The sequence below is a fragment of the Theobroma umbraticum genome, unplaced genomic scaffold, assembly GCF_002168275.2.
Source record: "Theobroma umbraticum cultivar Fairchild unplaced genomic scaffold, ASM216827v3 scaffold_95.0, whole genome shotgun sequence".
Lineage (NCBI taxonomy): Eukaryota > Viridiplantae > Streptophyta > Magnoliopsida > Malvales > Malvaceae > Theobroma > Theobroma umbraticum.
In genome coordinates, this window is record NW_018397257.1 from 2,746,852 (window position 1) to 2,766,339 (window position 19,488).

Genomic DNA, 19,488 nt, shown 5'->3' on the forward strand with positions numbered 1-19,488 from the left:
TCCTTCATGTTGCCTTGTGCAGAAACTATAGTCGCCCTTAAAAAAAGACTTCTCCAACACAATTTGGAGGTGAAAAGAATGGAGAGAAACATCATTTGATCAAGAGTCAAATCATACAAAGAAAAATAAGAAAAAGAGGGAGAAACCAAGCTAAAGCAAGCAATTCAAATTCATCCACCAAGCTTTTAAGCCTTCTTATGCTATAATTTCTTTGAGCCTTCATTCTTATCTTTTGTAATCATGTTTATCACTATCATACTCTTCCAACTTTGCATTAACTTAGCAAAACTTGCCTTTTAGAGGTATCTTGGCTATTCAAAATTGTAAGAAATAAAAGGTTACACCTTAGCCTATAACAAAATTGTGAGAGAGAAAAGGTTATACCTTAGCCTCCAAAAGGTAGTGTTGACAGGTTGTGCTTGATCCTTTGAAAAAGCATTAATAAAGGTTGTGCTTGCTCCTTTAAAAAGGCATTGTGTGGGTTGTGCTCAAGCCCATAAAAAGGCATTGTAAAGGTTATGCTTGATTCTAGTAAAAGGCATTGTAAAGGTTATGCCTGAGCCTTGAAAAAGTATTTTTCATAGTGAATTTGAAACTCCTTAGCTCACTAAAGAAGAATACGTAGGCACTTATAAAGAACACCAAACCTTTATAAATTTTTTGTGTCCTTTCTTTTTATTTTTCACTCCTTGAATTTATGCATTTACATTAAAGAGTTTATCAAATTTGTTCTTAACTTGTTTATTCCTTAATTTACTATTCAAATTATTTTTGACAGAATTTGTTATAAAAACAAATTTGTGAAAATTATTCTTTGCTTGACTTGATTGGAAGTTTCTGAAAATTTTACACTAATGCACTTCCTTAAAGAGTTTGAAAATTTATTTTTCAACTTGTTTGTTTATTAATTTACTTATTAAATTACATCTGTTATGTTTTAAAGTGAAAACAAATTCGATAAACTTGTCTCCAAGCTTGCCTTCATTAAAAGTTTACCTTGTTGAAAAGAATTTTATAAATCCAATTCACTCTCTTGATAACTTTACTATATAGAGTAATTCTGCCACATTTTGGATGCTAAAATCACTAAGTCTTGTGTTTTTAAGTTGATTTTAAGTAGTTTTCATCTTTTTGTATTAATAAGTTTAAAGCATGTTGAACTACTCTAATGCAAGTAATTCTAGCTCATTTTCATGTTAAAAGTCCTAATTGGAGCCATCACTAGTTTAGTCTTTGTTTTGGAAGGTTCTCAAGTGCAGAAAGCTAATGGATGATGAACCGTGTGAGGATGGCTAGGTGCAGACTCTCACTGAACATGTTCCAATATTTCTGGCATAACTCGAGCTACAGAAGTCCAATCAATGTGATTCCTAAACAATTGGAAAGATAAAAGGCATACTGAGAACTTTTTTGGTTTCCATTTTTCCTCAAATTAGCCTTGAGGTAGGAGAAAGTCATGTTTCAAATTTACGGAAGAAAAATAGCCATTTTTCTTAGATTTTTTGTGTCTAATAGCTACTTCTGGAGCTTTAGGATTAGGCTTGGTGTTTAGGGGTGTCGATCTTGGCTTGAAATTTTCTTCAATTTACATTTGAAGGATTAAGCTTTTAAATGGAAAAATCAACCCTAGACCCAAGACATGAGATGTTTTACCTCTTCTTCATCAAGGATCTAGCTTGGGAGTGTTAAGGTCGATTCTCTAAGTTTTCAATGGCCTTTTATCAGTTTTGCTTCCTTTTAGGATAGAACTTGGCTTGTCCAATGTCAATCCTTTAAGCTTTCTTCACATTCTCTTTGTTTTTGACTTAGGATCTAGCTTAAAGGCATTAATGACTATCCTGAATCGAGGCATTTCTTCTTCCTTTCATCTTTTATGCACTAAGGATCGAGCTTTAAGAGATAAATCTCAATCCTCTAAGTTTCAAGTATTATCACTATGTGCAGGTCCGAGAACCTGTCCGCCTCGACATGAAAATTTTAGAGTCACCACCAATCTTTTTATCGAGATGTGATTAGTTACTTATTAATTTTGTTTTATTCGACAAGATCCTAAATTGATTTTAGGTCTACCTAAAGAACAACAACTTGCCCAATGTTTTTTTGAATTGTGTTCATGAGTACGATTATGCATGGAAAAGGATCAGCATCTCCGTAGCACCCGTTCCATAAATGATACCATTTAATCATATGTTATCCTAGTTTAACCCTTAACTTTAATTTTATTCTCATATGTCTTTAATCGTTATTCATTATATAGTTCTTTGGTTTTATTAAGACCTCAAGTCCATTATTCGATTTTATGGGTGTGACGTGCATATGATGCAATTATGGAATACATAGCTTAAATCTCAATAAATGTCAAATGAAAACCTTTTATTGATAATATTCCCCAAATCCACCCATCATGCTAGTGAGTCTTAGGGATATTTTCTCATCGGTGGAATTATTCAAAAAAACTCACCTTCACAAACTTATCAAGTACATCCCATCATCGAGGTAATCATTTACGAGTGAAAACAATATTTTCATGGATGCAAACCCTAGTGCGAGTAAAGGCCTTTTATTAAGAACATTCTCCGAGCCATCCCATCATATTGATGGGACCTAGAGATATTCTTTCTCCTAGGAAAATTTTCAAGTGAACTCGTATTCGTAAGTTTTCTTGAAAAGTCTCATCATTAGAGCCTCAACTTGCATACTAAATATATCTAAATGGATGGAAATGACATTTAAATAATACAATGACGGTACGCAATAACCTATAAGTTTCAATATTAATCATTATTTATACCATATGTTCTTTATTATTGTTATTATTCATCATTTTACTATTTCCTTTTTATTTCATTTCTATTTTATGTTTTTTTCTTTCTTTGCTTTTTCAACATCCTTTTTTATCAAGATTTTAAAGAAATATATATTTGCAATTAAAATATTGAGACTCATGATTAAAACCCTCCCATCATATTAGTGGAGTTTTAACCAACATCTCTCACCTAAGAAAATTAACTTGGGATTGTGACTTCTCGCATCCTGAGCAAATATTTCACCATCAGTATAATCCAAATAATATATCCTTATACTATTTTATACCTTATTATTCTTAGAACATAAATACTCTATATTTTATTTTATTTTTATTATGATTTTTTAGATATGAACATTTTATGTTTTTATCCTAATCTAACAATTTTATTTATTTTATATAATAATTTAAGATATTACTTGGATTAATAAATATTGAAACTTAAAACTAAAATACTCACATCACACTGGTGGAGTTTTAGTTAAATCTCTCACCAAAAAATATTAACCCAAGATTGCGACTTCTCACGTCCCCGAGTAAAAGTCCTAACTTCAATATAATCCAAATGACGTGTTTTACATTATTATGTAATTTATTTTTAAAAGAATGAATATTCTATATATATATATATATATATTTAAGGCCTTGCTAAACTAATTTTTAAGTCTTTTTTGTTGGTTTTTTATTTTTATTTTTTATGCATATGTTTTCTATAATGTATATTTATGGACACACATATTTTCCCATAAACTAACTTATTTTTTATTTATTTTATTTTTAAAATATAAAATTATTGTACTAATTAAAACTACCAACAAATAAATGGCAAAACCATGCATACAACCAATCAAAGCCTAATCAACAAATGGATATTCAAGAAAGCCCATACCTTTTTGTATCTATTTAACCCAAGGAATTAAGATTTGGGCATAACACAAAATCAAGGGCTATTGAACTAAAGGGGGAGCATGAGCCAAGCTTGGCCTGGTTCTACTATGGGTGTGGATAAATGCTCACACGTGACCTACTGCAGGATGGCCCAAGCTCCGAGAGCTAGTAGTCTGGGGGTCACTTGCCTCAAGACTTCTCCTATTGTTTAAACAAAAACAACATCATTTTGCAACTTACTTACCCAAACCCTAAATATAAGACCTCTTTTTCAACCTATCCCTCATTTCTCCCATCTTTACTCCCCCTCTCTTAGTTTCCCTTCTTTCGAAACCTAAGCTTCCTCAAACCTTAAGAAACCACCTTTTTTGCTACCTTTCTCCACCATGGCTACCGCCATCAACCACAAACTCTCCTTTCTCCCTCTTTCATTTTTTCTTTTCAAACCTCTACCCTAGCCATAAATCTCCCACAAATCACTAAGATTTGAGCCCCTATCGACAGAGCCTCCTCCATTCTTGGTTTGTTTCTCTTTTTTGTTTTTTTTTATTTCTTCTTTTTTTGGTTTTAGTTTTGCTATAAGGTTTTGGACTTGTGTGTAGTATTGGCTATTAGAGAAAACTAGGTTTTCTGTTAAGGTTTCTTAGGCTTTTTTTTTTATGTAGCTCTCTCTATCTCATTATGCTCTTCTCTCAGAGTTTTGTAAGCAAAGGAGAGGGTGGTCATTTTGATGCCACCATTGGTAGTGGACAAAAGACTTGCCTGCTACCTCTAGCAACGTTTGACTTATCTTTTCCCTATCTTTTCTTAGTTTCATTTAATTGCAAATCCCTTCAAGTTAGTTTTATTTGGTTCAATTTTAATATGTTAGTGATCGATTTTAGGGATTATGGAGAAATTTTAAATATTGAAAATAGGAGAGCCTATTTCGCTTAGCTTTTTTGTTTTTAACTTAAAGCTAGTATAAAGCTCTTGTGATAAATAATAGCTTTTAAAATTAAGCTAAAACTGTTTAATAAATTTACTTTTATAAGTTCTTTTTTATAAATAAGCTGTTTGATAAAACAACTTATATAAACTCTAATTTTGGTTAAAATTATCATAAAGAATATTTAATAAATAACTTTCTATTAATCACGAATTCCTTTTTCACAATGAAAAATGAAAAACAAAACAGAAAGAAAAAGAAGAAATAGTACTTGAATGCAACTTTGAATTTTAGGCTTTTTTTTTCTTAATTTTTGTAAAAACAAAAAAATCCTAGATTATGCTATTCTGTTGTTGGGTCTTTTGCCCTTTTTTTTTTCTAATAGTCTTTGTAAAGAGAAAGAGATCACGATTTGCGTTGGAGAGGGTAACTTGCAAAGAGAGGGTATTTTTTGATAAGGTGATATTGGAATTATTTTTAATAGATGAGGACATTTTTGGAACAAAAAGAAAAATTTTAGTAAAAAGTTAGTGTGTTTTTAAAAGAAAATAAGAGAAAGCTCCTTCATAGAGTTTTTCCTAAAGCTTTTTTCTTTTAGATTTTGTTCATTACAAAACTATTTTTTTAAAAGCTTCTCAAAATCATATTTGGCCCGACTTCAACTTTTAAAAGGTAGATAAGCTAAAAAAAAAAAAGTGACCAAAACAGGTACAAGGATTTGGCAAAGGGAAAAAAGGTCGACTGCCATGGCAATAAACCTTTCTTTGTTTACTTTCCTTTCATTATGATTATTATTATTATTATTATTATTATTATTATTATTATTATTATGGTGTGCCTAGTAAGGTCTTTAAATGCATTTGGGTTTAAGAGCCATAGAAGGGATCCATTTAGTAGTGACCCAAAAATTGAGTTCAATATTAGCGCTTTAGACAAAAATAAAATAAAATAAATAGAAAAAGAAATAAAATGACTCGAAAAAAATGAGGTGTCTCAATTATAATTTTAAATACAAGCAAAATAAGAATACTAGATGTTGGCTGTATTAATTTGTTTTTTTAGATTTGATTAAAGCATAAGTAAGTTGAAAAAAATTGACAAATTCTTTAAAAAATATATGAAAATCGTCCAAATGATTCTTCAACACTTGAGCCACCAAACCTCAATGCTTCAACACATGAACAAGAGTAATGTGAATCAAAACGTTCAAGACTCTAAAGAAATGGATGTTTTTAAATACATAATCAACAATTGATGAATTTGAATCCAAGAAACATGGTTGAGCATATCTTTCCGAAAAGGCTATTGTAAGTCTCTCTTTTTTGGATTTACATGTGACATAAAATTATTTTCTATTATCAATCTTTTGATTGTCAATTAAGTTCAATATATTAGTTTTAAAATTATAAACCCTTGTTCTTTTGTCTTTTGGCCCCTCCAAGAAAAACTGGCTAACTTCGCCTTGGGTTTAAGGTATCCTAAGGGTGATACTCAAAACCTACCTAAACCCGAGTCAAGTATTAAAAGCGTTATGCAAATTGGTCCATAACCAAATACAAGGTACCCAAATCCTATGTTATCGGATTGAGTGTTTATAACTCTATTTTATAGAGTTATTTGGTCACAATTTTTTGTATATTTTGTTCAAGCTCTTGAAATTTAATGTGAGTATTAGGAGTTTTTAATCATTTATTTATTAATTTAATTATGTTGGGTTCAATTGTTTTAAGTTATTTTATGATGTTTGACTTTGAGTTTAGTTATTATTTAAGTTAGTTTGTTGCTTTGTAGGTGTACCATGAAAAGGGGTGTTTAATTTGTGATGGAAATGCATTTAAGGTATAGACTTTTACTGCACATATTTCAGTATTTCAAGCACATCTTTCACTAAAGAAGTTCAATTGAATTGATTATTGGATCAATGGAACGATAAGAGGTACAGCTACAATTTTTATGTTTACCATTTTGCCCAGTTCAACATCAAAGTTCAAGAAAATAACATTAGAATTTTGGAACACTAAAGTAGAGCCTAAAGACCAAGTCAAAGGTCTCAACGTCGTGGCCACCATAGGACCAGTGCTACGACGCTCTGATGTCCAACAATATTGCAAGGGCTTCCAAGATGCTCAGCACTGCAACCACCACCAACTAGAGCTACAAGGTCAAAGAGAAAAGTAGAAAAAATATATAAAGAGGTTTAAACAGTGGAAATACTTCTTGTGCACTTAGACTTCTATTTTGGCACAATCATGAGCCTATTTAAGCATCCTTTCAATGTACTTATGAAATATGAAAAAAAACAATAATTAGGCTAGGTTTTTCTAAAGAAAAAAATGCATTGAAGCTAGAAAGAAAGCAAGGAAGATTTTGGATTGAAGGCTTTATAAATATTAGAGTTCTTTCTTTTCTTGTTATCTTTGTACTTTCTTGTTTAGTTTTGATGGTTAAATTATTATTTGGATGATGTTTTTAGGAAATATGTTGAACTAATTTTTTAATCTAGAATTGCAATTAAACTATAGTATGAATTTTTATATTATTTCTTGTTTATGATTGAAAGTGTTTAAGTTGTTCATTTCAATCTTATTCGTAATGCATCTAATTGCCTAATCACCAATTAGATTGATTTGAAAACCTAAACGGAATTAAAAGAAGGAGTTTAGAGTAAGCCATGGATGAAATAGCACATGTGCAATATCAATTGCATAAGTTGATTGATTTGATTCGTGTGTAGGGTAGGAATAGAATTGCATGTCATATGTAGCCATAATTAGTCTAAGCTTAATGAATTTTTTTTATTTCAATTTGCATAGGAATATAGTAAATAAGAATATCAGAAGAGCTTTATAGATTAATTAGAACTTTAGGTTAACAACTCATGCCTATCCAGTAAGTTAGGAGGGAATAGAAGAGATTAAAATGAAACATTAAGGGGCTATTGTGGTTCTAGATTTTTGGTTGATTGATTAATTTGTTAAATTGATAATTTTGCTTTCAGTTCTAGTTTTAGTTGTAGTTGATTTAATTTTTAGTAATTTAAATTCAGTTATTTGAATAAGATTGAGTTATTTTAATTTTAGTACTTAGCAAAAATATTTAGGTAATTCTCTATGGGAACAAATTTTACTTTCAATATATTACTTGCTAACGATACATGTAGTTGCAAGGTAAATTCGATAAACAAATACCCATAAAACCCATATAATAGCAACCCATTTACATCCCTAGCCCTTACGTTGGTAGAATGCCACATTACTGAACCTTGTGACACTTCAAATGCTTTTCCACAAAAAGGTTAGGGTTAGTGGGGGAGAGAGAGTAGGTCCTAAACATGGGCCCTTGGTATGTAGGTGGTAGATCCTTACCATCAAAGCTAGTAGGATTCACAAATACAAGGATCCCTTGCGAGATATCTTGAAATGGTTAAGATTCCTTTTGCATGTGGGTGTGGAGTAGTGGTACCTTTCCTTTGGGAATATTTGATCTATTTAAAGATCAGAGACAGACAAAGTGTCACACACTCGCTTATGTTTCCAAATTAAAAGATGTACCTGTTTGGTGGAAGAAGAATTTATAAACCTAAGACCTACCTTACCTTTTACTAATGTGGGATCTGTGATTTTCTATCCCATCTAATTGTGCAACATTTTTATTACAATAGCTATTTTACCCATAAAGGAGAAGGACCATACCTTTTGACCCTAGTATCTCTCATGGAGGTCTTATGTCAATGAAGAGTTGGGCTTGTTTTGATACCACTTGTTATGGAACCATATTTCCAATTCAAAGACATGACTATTAAGTGAAGGTAGACCTTTATATATAAACCTAAAATGCATCCCATTTTTTATTAATGTGAGATCTGCGATACTAGAAAGAGGTCAACCTTGAGTTCATATGTTAATAGCAACCATGCAGACATTAAACATGCATTTGGAAGTAATTTAAGTAACATGATATGCTCCATTGATGTGCCACTTTATTATTGGGTCTTTATAGTTCAAAAGTCATTTCCATCTATTTGGGTTTTACTATGTTATGAATATTTAAATTGTGTGGAACTTCTTATTGATGAGTATTCTATTGAAATAAACATTTACTATCTAATAATTACATGTAATGTGTAATACATAATTTACTTCTTTTAAAAAAAATCAAATTATGCAATTATTCTATGTACTTCGTCAAAATAGTGGATTTAATTGTTGTAAAATAATTTGTAAAATTTGAGTTACTATACTTTCTGAAATTGATAATGTCAAACTATCAATACAATCATTAATGGTGTTAAATTTTTTTCATTATCTATACTGACATGGTATTTGACTGTATAGACGTGGCATCTAAGAATGATGCAATGATCATGCAATGAAGTTTTTCAACTAACCTATCGAAACAAATAAAAAAATCCAAATAAGTTCTCGAGCCCTTTGTTTGATTATTCCCAATTCTTTTTTTGAGTCTTTCCCCTTTGTTGATTCTCTCTCAATTATTCCTCAAACCAATATTGCAATTGGATTGAAAAATCAATTATCCTTCTTTGAAATCGCTGTCAAGTATAATGGGACTGGAAAATATGTGGTGTAGTTATTAGGAATGATTCACCAAAGTTGATTCTAAAGATTGCAAATTAAGTTTGAATACTTACACCACATCGGCATAATCATTGCATCATTTTTAATAGATATGCCATCATTGTCACATCATCAAATTTAATGTCACGCCCATGCAATCAAATACTATGTCAAAATAGATAATGAAAATGTTTAACACATTATGATTAAACTAACATTGTTAATTTTAAAAAATATAGAAATTCAATTTTTATAAATTACAGTATAGAAATTAAAACCACTACTTTAACAGAGCACATAAAGTAATTACATAATTTAGCTTTTTAAAAGTATATTGAATTAATATGATTTGAACATAAACCACATATACTGAAACCTGAGGTGAACTAACCGTTTTATAAAATCATTTCACTTTGATGGAGCCTAAAATTCATTTAATAAACATGTCATGAAACTTCAAGAGAGAGAACTTGAGTTGGAATCTTGTGATAGATGTAACTTAAAATATTTAAATCATTAAAGGCGAGAAAGAAAGAAATGCCATGAGTGGAAATATTTTTCTTCTTCTCATTCTCCCACCAAATCGGTAATTCAAAACCTTTCCTTTTTTTCTCCTATGCTTCCTCGGAATGGGCAGTTTTTCCATATCGGACGCAAGAGCAAGTTAATGTAAACAATCTGAATAAAATGGAATGCAGTGCCTCCTAAAACTACTTGTCAAGGCCAATAATTTTTAGGTTTATTTACTACACTTCCCCCATACCCTGTTTCTTTGGTCTTGTTGGTATTTACTTTCAAGCCAGGGCTCCATCAGAGCGAAGCAGTAATGCTCTGCGTAGGACATGAGAACTATTGGCTGGCTCCACTGTCTTAGCAGGCTTTCCTTAACTGAGCAGATTGCTATAGTCCACAAAATTTTTCACAGCCTGCAGGCTATTTCATTTGCTAGCCATTTGGCTTTGCTTGACTCAAGTTGAACGTCCGATGGACCCATCACACTGTCATATTAATTGTAATTTAAGTAGCTGAATTTGATTGAGATCTGTTCCCAACCAAAGGATTTAATCCACGTGGGTCCCTTTGATTTCCATTACAGTTGGAAAAAGTAATTGCAAAAATACAACACAAAGACAGAGAAAGAAAGAGATTATACAACGCATCACTCATGTTGATGGTCCAGTGTTTACAAAATATATGGATACAGTAATAACAGTAGCTGTAAATTCCATCACACGCCAAAGCTTTGGTGTAGAGTGAAAATCCATAGGGAAACTCCAAAAGCCATCTCTACTCCCACCCATCTCACCCCCTTTCCTCCATCACTTTTCTCTGAAGCACTTGATGCACTGCTAGTGGGGTTCCCTACATATATCAGAAATCATAATGAGGGAAAAATAGTAAAGAGAAAAAAAAAAAAAGGAAGTTAATTTATGAAGAAAGAATTGATAAAAAATGGTCAGATATTAGCAAAGAGATCATGTATATGTTACCGTCGGCAGCTGGGGTACTGGCATGCCCCTCTGTCAGCTTTTCATATCCTTCAAATGCCTTTGCTTCTTGGGAGTTAGGTGCCAAGTGCAGAAGGGCTGAATTCACAGCCAAAATAGAAACCGGTCAAATTAAAAGAAAGAAAATCGAAGTTGTGATTATATACAGAAGTATATATGATTACTTACAGATGCAGTCTGTCATGTTAACAGGTGCATGACATGTGCTAGGAAGGGTTGCTGCAAGAGTAGCGTTGATCTTAAAGCCCAGGCTGGGGTCATCTCTATCTTTAATCAAGACACAGAGGCACTTCCTGCTCTTATCCAGCACCTGTTTGAGCCCACTGCAACAATCTATGGTGGGGTTTTTTGACTGGCCGCCAACATATGGGAGACATGAAGCAAGCCCGACTAGCTGATTAGCACATTCTGTTTTGTCTTGGTTGACATCAGAGCTTGCAAAACCAAGCAGCATCAGAAGCAAGATGAATGAGAGTGTCAAAGTTTCATGTGCTGAGTCCATTATTTCCTCCTGTGGGGGCGGGGGGAGTGGGTGGTGGCCGAGAAGGGAAAGGAAAGGGGAGGGAAAAAGAGATAAAAGAGAAGACGGGAATGAAAGTGGAGAGACTGTTCCAGGGGCGGTTTAGTTAAATATCACTAAAACAAGAGAATGACGAATGGGAAAGAGCAGTGTTAAAAGTGGTGGTTGGCGGTGGGAGTTGAAATTATTGTGGTACACTCTGCCAAGTCCCACACGGGTCTTCACATGTGATGACCATTATTTGTCTTTAACTAAGCAAGCCGACCTTTCTTTTTCTTTTTTTTTTTTGGCTTTTTTTGAAAGGTATGTCGACCTTTCTACTTAAATAATAAAATTCCAATATTAATCTCCATAACCACTGGCCACTGTATTACATCTGTTCAATGCTCCCTCTCCTCTCTCAACTTTCCTTTTTTGGTAGGATATCTTGAACTTATAATTTTTTTAATATCTTGATATTCTTTTTTTATATTTTAAATTTATTTTTCAGATTTTTTATATTAAATATCAATATTGTAAAAGAATTTAAAAATTTTCTATATTATACTCTAAATTCTAAAATCATATTTAATTAGTATATTTTATCTGAAAATCTATTATTTGATTTCAAACCTACAGGTCTAATCGGATGATTGATTTTTTTTATTATGTATTTTATTTGATAGGCTTTTATTTTTCATTTCTAATATATATAAGTACCGATAGTGGAAAAATTTTTTATTGATGAAAATGGCTATGTTTGTTCATTTATATTTCTGAATTTTCATTTTAAATTTTTTTATTAATACTATTTATAAGATTTATCTAACTTATAAATATATAAAGATTTTAATTTCATCAAATGACTTTCATTAAAAAAAATATATGTTTTTACTATCGATATTAATATTCTTAAATTAAAAAGTGTTATAAAGCTACGGATGTCAGAAAATTTTCTTTATTACTGAATCATATTAGTTCATTATATTTGTAAATTATCATTTTAAACATTTTTTGTTAGTGATAATATTTATCTAATTTGTAAACCTATTAGAATTTTAATTCCATCAAATGAATTTCATTAAAAATATTTTTTCATTATAAATATTAATAATATTTGTTTCATTTATAAATTAGAATTCTAATTGTATTAAATGACTTTTATTAAAATTTGTTTCTCATATTCCTAAAAGTATTGAATAATTTTTAAATTTATATTACAAAATTTCAATTTTATATACTTGAAATGTTAATTGTTTTTGATATATAATTGTCTTTTATTTATAGACTATTAACTTTAAACATCATAAATGTTTTTATGTTATATATAATCATTATTTTAAATTGAGAATGAAATTTTATATTTAATCACTATTTTATACATAAATAAAGTTAATCTATCTATGGCTTAATTTTTGAAGAAGGAAAATCATCCTTTACTCTGAAAATGAAATTCTTAAAATTTCACAAACAAGGTTTTAAACATTATTATATGTCTATTAGAGTATAATTATGTAAATTATAATATAATTACTATTAAAAAATTATGAAATGTATAAACCCAGACAGAAAGTTTAAAATTTTAATATAAGTATATAAAATAATAATATTTGAAGAATTAATTTGAGATTAATAAAATATTATTTGCACAAATTTGTTTCTCTTCAATCACTCCCGTGCCTAATTTTCGTTCGCCCATCTTTCCATTTATCCCATTTATTTCTTATTGAAAAATTAAAATTTGTCAAGGTATTATTAACCCTTTCAATGAAATTATATTCTTTTTGACTTATTTTGTGGTGACATTTTTCATTTGGCAAAAAATTTAGTAAAAAATTGGACCATTTTTAATGTATTTTTCAATAAGATTTTTTAAATTTCTTTATAATATTAAATTTTTATGGTTTATAATGCCAAAAAATAAAATTTTAATAAGGAATATTTTAAAAGGAAGAAAGAGCATTAGACCAAAAGGAGAGATGAACAACCAAATTGAGATAGAGAATTTGGTTATATGATTGAAAAATAAATTTGTTATAATCTAGGCAGGGTCAACCCTTTGGTAAGGTCACCCAAGCAAGAACTTTAGGTTTCAAATTTAGAGAGATTCCATATTGTTATAATAATAGTATATTTAATTATATTAAAAATATATAAAATTAAGATAATTAATTAAATATTTACTTATTCTTGCATACTTAATAAATATTTATTTTCTCTCACCTTTATATTCCTATTAATTCTGAAATAACTATTTCATTTTTATTAAAAATATGTAAACATTAAAAATAATTATTAAAATAACATACTCTCTCACTTTTCTAATTATGTTTTTAATAAATTTTAACTTTTTATCATTTTCCAGTTCCTATAATGCTATTAATTCTTAACTATTTTTTCTATTTCTAATCTATTTAATGATTTTCAATAACTATTTTTTGATTACTTATTTTTTGTATTTTCAATCAATTAACGGTAAGATATATTTAATAATTTTTAATAGTTATGTTATTTCTTATATACAAAGCCAATTATTTTTTTTTCAATTTATAGTATCCACTTTTGAATTCTTCTTCCTTCCTTTGTTCTTTCTTCCTTTAACCTCAATTTTCTTCTTAAAAAATACGTAAGAAGTCTATTATACTATTATTTTTAAAAAACCGTGAATGGCATTTACAATTTGTAATAAATATTCAACATTTAGATACTATTATTTTAAATTTTACATACTTTTTTATTTAAATTTAGAATTTATATTAGATTATTATTGTACTTTTATTTTATGTGATAGTTAATTTATTTAAATTAAAAATTTTGATTATTGATTTTATATTAGTAATTTTAAAAATATAACATTATTATAAAAGTTAAATATTTTTGATATTTTATAATAAATATTTAAATATGTCAAATCAAAAATATTAATTTTGTTTTTCAAAATTTTAAAAAATTAATTTCAATGAAAAAATTTTATTTAAATGTTTTACTTTAAATTTTTCAGATTCTTGGATAACAATAATAAAATATGTGTCCTCCTATTGTTTTAGTCTGAGGTAAGAGGACCTTGAATTAAGCTTTGGCCTATGAGAAACAGGATACAAGTGTCAGGTAACGCATGTGACGTTTTTCTCTGGGTAAAAGTAGTAAAAAAATAAAAACATAATATAGTAATAGGAGAAAAGCTTAACGTGGTTTTTGCTGGAAGAGTGGAACCTCTATTTATCTTCTCTAGGCTGAGAGGGAACCCTCTATTGGAAAGTAAAAAGGACAGTAGTGCGATATTCTTTGGTTCGTGAGATGAAACATTTTTGTCGCATATGTGTGGCTCCTTGGAAGTATCAGATTAGTACGTGGAATAAGACATAAAATTTAATCACATCTGATATCTAAGTGCATATGCTGTGGGAGCCAGCCCGTGAAAGTTTTGTTTTGAGTGAACCCGTGATCCATATGGATCAATCCGTGATTAATGCCCAATTACTTAACTTGATATGGGACCCCCCCCAAATGATTTCTTCTCAACGAACATTGCAAGGGATGAAGCCCTACTTCGTCCTGACAAACATCTGTCAACTCAATGCACCCCTTTTTGTTTATTACTGTTGCAGCTCATATCAACCTTGAAGCTCATTTGGGCGCTCGCACTTAATGCATAAGTAATGAGGGAGATTAGAGCTTGATCCAACTATTCGTCTTAATTTCTGACAATCAATCAAGTCAGTGAAGAGGTGAGAGAAAACAAAGGGTCTGACGGTCAATCAAAAGCCAACTTGACTTGACTTATTGATGGGACATCTTAAAACCTCATCCGTCCATTTAAATTAATTATATTATTAATATATTTACAACTCATGTTAATATTTTAATAATTTAAATATACTTAAAATTAACATTTAATTAAAACATATTATTAATTAATATTATATGTTTAAAAATTAGATTAAGTTATATTTAAATATTTAACTTATTAATTAGTACATGATCAAGTAGAATCTGAATCTTTGTTTTTTAATTTTTTTAAAAAATCACATGAATTTAAAATTTATTTTTAAAATATTATTATTATTATTATTATTATTATTATATGTTATGTACTCAAAAAAAAATTACCCCTTGAGGTTATTGAGGTTGTGGGGAAAAAGTAAACATGTAATTGTTTTTAGGTACATAGATATGTATTATTACTTATTGCTATCCCAATTAGTCACACGCTAAAAAGTACAAGGAGGGATTCAAGATTTCATATAAGTAGGGACAAAATTATGTAAATGATTGTTTCCAATAATCAAAATTCATGAAAATTTGATTTAGGTTTAGTTTTAAGTAATTAAAGTGAAATGAACCATTAATAAATGTTTTAAAATACAACCCTATAGAAGTGCTTTCTTTAGTGAAGAAAAAGTTCATCATCCAAAAATTTCAAATTACTTTGCTATATAGCGGATTTGTTTCATTAGCAAAAATATTATTGACTATCAAGTTGAAAAACAAAATATTTGTATAATGTTTTTATAAATGAGAACCATATATCCTTATGTTTCAAAAAATGTAAGACTTTTTATCATTATTTTTTTCGTAGGATTTCTTATACAATAATGGAAGTCCAAATTAAGTTGATAGTTAATTCAAAACATCCATATGCTTAAAATTTTAGAAATTTTTTTTATAAATTTTATTGGGGGTAAAAAGTGTGTGTGTATATATATTTGCATAATTTATTCTGACTCTTTTGTTTGGATTTCTTATACAATAATGGGAATCTAAATTAAGTTGATAATTAACTCAAAAAGTTTCATATGCTCAAAATTTTTTATTTTGATAAAATTCAATGGAGGCAAAAGTGTGTGTTTATATAGTTTTACATAAAATAATTGTTAAAACTTTTTTATTACAATTTTTTTCTTTTGATTTCTTATACGATAATAGAAGTCTAAATCAATTAATGGTTAAATCAAAATGATTAATATGCTCATATTTTTAGATTTTAATAAATTTTAGTTGGGAGTACTGTTTTCATTAAAAGTTCTAGTGTTTTTAACTTTGTGGGGCAAACTGATTTTTTTTAAAAGTTTAAAAATCTTTTACATAATTTCAATAAATTTTTAAAGTTCAGTGGAGGCAATTGCTTCACAATTTTACATCTAAATACATACTTGAATAGGTAATAAGACTTATTTATAAAGTTGATAATTAACTTAAATTAATGATTTATATGATCAAAATTTGAATTTTATTAAATTGCAGTGACAGCAAAAGTGTGCGTTCATGCACGTACACATTTGTATGTGTATGTACATATAAAATAATTGTTGCAACTTTTTTAATATAATTTTTCATTGAATTTCTTATACAATTTTAAAAATTCTGAACTAAGTTGGTGGTTAACTCGAAAAGATTCATATGCTGAAAATTTTAGATTATTATAAATTGTGAGAGTAAAAGTATTATTTTCATTAGAAGTTCTAATATTTTTTATTTTGTGAGAGCAAAGCGATTATTTCTTTTAAAGTTCTACAATTTTTCATACAATTTCAATAAATTTTTAAAAGTTCAATGGAGGCAATTGCCTCACAAATTCACATGTAAATCCCTCCCCGATAAAATTAAAATCTTGAGGTCCAAGGTTCAAGTTTTACACTAATTTATTGGTGGGTTGATCTATTTTTGGGATGTAATACTTGATTTATATTGATACGATTTCACCAAAATAAACCTATTAATTTTTTCTTCCAATATATATTGGGTCAAGAAGCAATGGTTTCACATGCGTTTTTTATAAATCAAATGGAGGAATTATTAATGCACCTACTTCCTGTTTATTGAGAGTATTGACCCTATGTGCATGATGACTGCTGGTAACCAATTTCATTTATTTGACATGGAATCACCATTAAAGATCTGAGGATTGCAATAAATGAGAACGAAGGATCAAGCAAAATGCCGGCGATGTAAGGTAATGCACTCTGAGCAATTGGGCTACACGTCTACCTGCTAGCTAGGCCAAATGCGAACATGCTATTTTCCTCCATTAGGTTTGACTGTTACAATGCAAAAATCAAATCGTTAGTGAGATTAAATTTGAAATAAAAGAATCTTATGTATATTTTTAGAAAAAATATAAAACATGCCTTTTTTAGAGATGTGGCATGCTGTTATTATTGTGTTTGGACACGTCAAACATCTGATTATTAACTTTATCCGTCAAAAGTATAATCTATTTAATGAGATGAAAGATGAAGTTCCTAATTATGAAATTATTTTTCTAAGTATCAGTTGTGTAATTGACTCTTCATAAATACAGGTATCCTTCCTCCTTGACTGTTAGTTTGTTACCACTGTTGAATTTGGTTGATTACAAATTTGAATCTAAGGAAGCAGTAGGGTCACCCTAACAGTTTCACTAATCACCAAAAATTTGATATGGACATTTATAATTGATGTGAAGAGTTAGCGTGAAAACAAAGGTTAGCACTCAATAGAACTTTTAAGATTGATAATCAAATTTCTAATACAAAAACTTACACTCAAAATTTGAGAGACAATATAATATTATTCAATAATTCAAAAGAAATAAGTTGTCTAATTACTAAGTCCAAAGGTACTATTTATAATCTTACTTAATTTAAACTTAGAGTGCAAGTAAAATAAATTAAAATAAAGAAATATTCTACTCTAAACTCCTTTGGAGTACAATAAAAGTAAATTCCTAAACCTATACTTATTTGTTGTCTAAGTAAATTAAAATAAAAAGAAAAATTCTATTATTCCTATAATTCCTAATAAGACGCCTCACAAAATTAGAAAAATACTAAATATTAAATTATTTGTTAGACTATCTATGTCATTCCTTTTCACTTGAGAAAAAATCGACCATGAGTTAACTTGTACATCTAAGTATAAGGTTATTAGATGAATGAAATGGGTAAATAACCGTCCCATTAAATTTTTTAGAAATTTTCAATATGTCTGGCAGATCTACAACATATGCATTGTCAAATTAAGTTCATTAAACTAGTGTCCTAATTTGGTTATGTATGGCAATTGGCGTATGTCTACCCGAATCACGAATTAGATCACCTAAGTGACATGAACATACACTATTCAAATCTTAGTCCAATCTAAAATCTCTTTGTCGAGTTTCAATTAGATTCACAGAATAATTAATTATTGATCAGACAATTAAAAGCATTATGAACAGATTTTAATAAGTAAAACTAAACCTATTCATGATAAATAAAAGAAAAACTATTATACAAACTACATGTTGAAATCTACCATAATCCTAGGAAAAGAAATTAATTCAAGATATCTAAAGAAAACATTATCCAAAGAAATTTAGCCATGAATTCAAGTTAAAAAAAATAAGAATAACACAAAATAGAGAAAGAAACTAATGTTGAAGCTTTATGGTCTTAAATCTCTCTCACTTGCTTTTATTCTCTTGCCTGATTCTTAGCTTAAAATCTCTAGAGAAGCTGCTACTGTTCTCTCTCAAAAATTCTCTAAAAAGGTTCCTTAAATAAGCACAAATTAACCTAATTTTCAAATTTTTGTTAGAAAATTTTTTATGGAAATAAGCCCCAGTGTCGTGGCTCTCAAGTGTCCTGCCTTATAAAATTGCTTTCCTTGCCTTTCATTGCCACGACCCTCAAATGTTCTGTTTTGCATTTCTTTCCTATTGCATTACTCTTTTTTTGACACGAATTTTGACCAACTTCCACTCTAGACTGGGCAAAATGGTAAAATGAAAATTTGTAGCCTTTCCTTTCAACTTTCTATTGGTCCAAGAATCACCTTATTTGAAGTTCTATAGAGAAAGTTATGGTGAAACTGCAATATGCTCAACAAATTCTGCACCTTTCCATCTTGCATAAGTTACTACCATGGAGTATTTTACACTTGAGAACTTTAAGAATCAAGCCTATATCAAAGATTTCTCAAATTAAAATTATTGATATAAAATGAACTTAAATTACTTAAATTAAAAAAATTCAAATACATTAAACTAAATAAAAAATATATAAAAATTACCTAAAATTAACTTGAAAATACAAGGATTTAGCTATTTTTAATAATCAAAATGTAGTAAAATAACTCTATATCATAAAGTTATCATACCTCCTAACTTAATATTTTGTTAGTCCTAGAGAAAAAACTAAGAAAACAAAATGAAGTACTTGAAAACGTCAAACTAACAAAATTAGATACACTAATTCATTGACAACTTCTAATTTCCTCATAAATTATCTTGTCTTCTCCACTCAAACATGAATATTATCTAAATT

At 29.1% G+C, this 19,488-nt stretch overlaps 1 protein-coding gene across 1 annotated transcript; it reads right to left on the reverse strand.

Annotated features, from left to right (window-relative positions):
* Positions 1-10,164: 10,164 nt before the first annotated feature.
* LOC110412473 (Bifunctional inhibitor/lipid-transfer protein/seed storage 2S albumin superfamily protein) lies at positions 10,165-11,401 on the reverse strand. Its single transcript, XM_021423008.2, has 3 exons — positions 10,873-11,401; positions 10,687-10,782; positions 10,165-10,558 (listed from the first exon to the last, which is right to left on the reverse strand). The coding sequence occupies exons 1-3, from the start codon at positions 11,204-11,206 to the stop codon at positions 10,425-10,427; spliced, it is 564 nt and encodes a 187-aa protein (XP_021278683.1). The 5' UTR covers positions 11,207-11,401; the 3' UTR covers positions 10,165-10,424.
* Between the last annotated feature and the right edge of the window lie 8,087 nt (positions 11,402-19,488).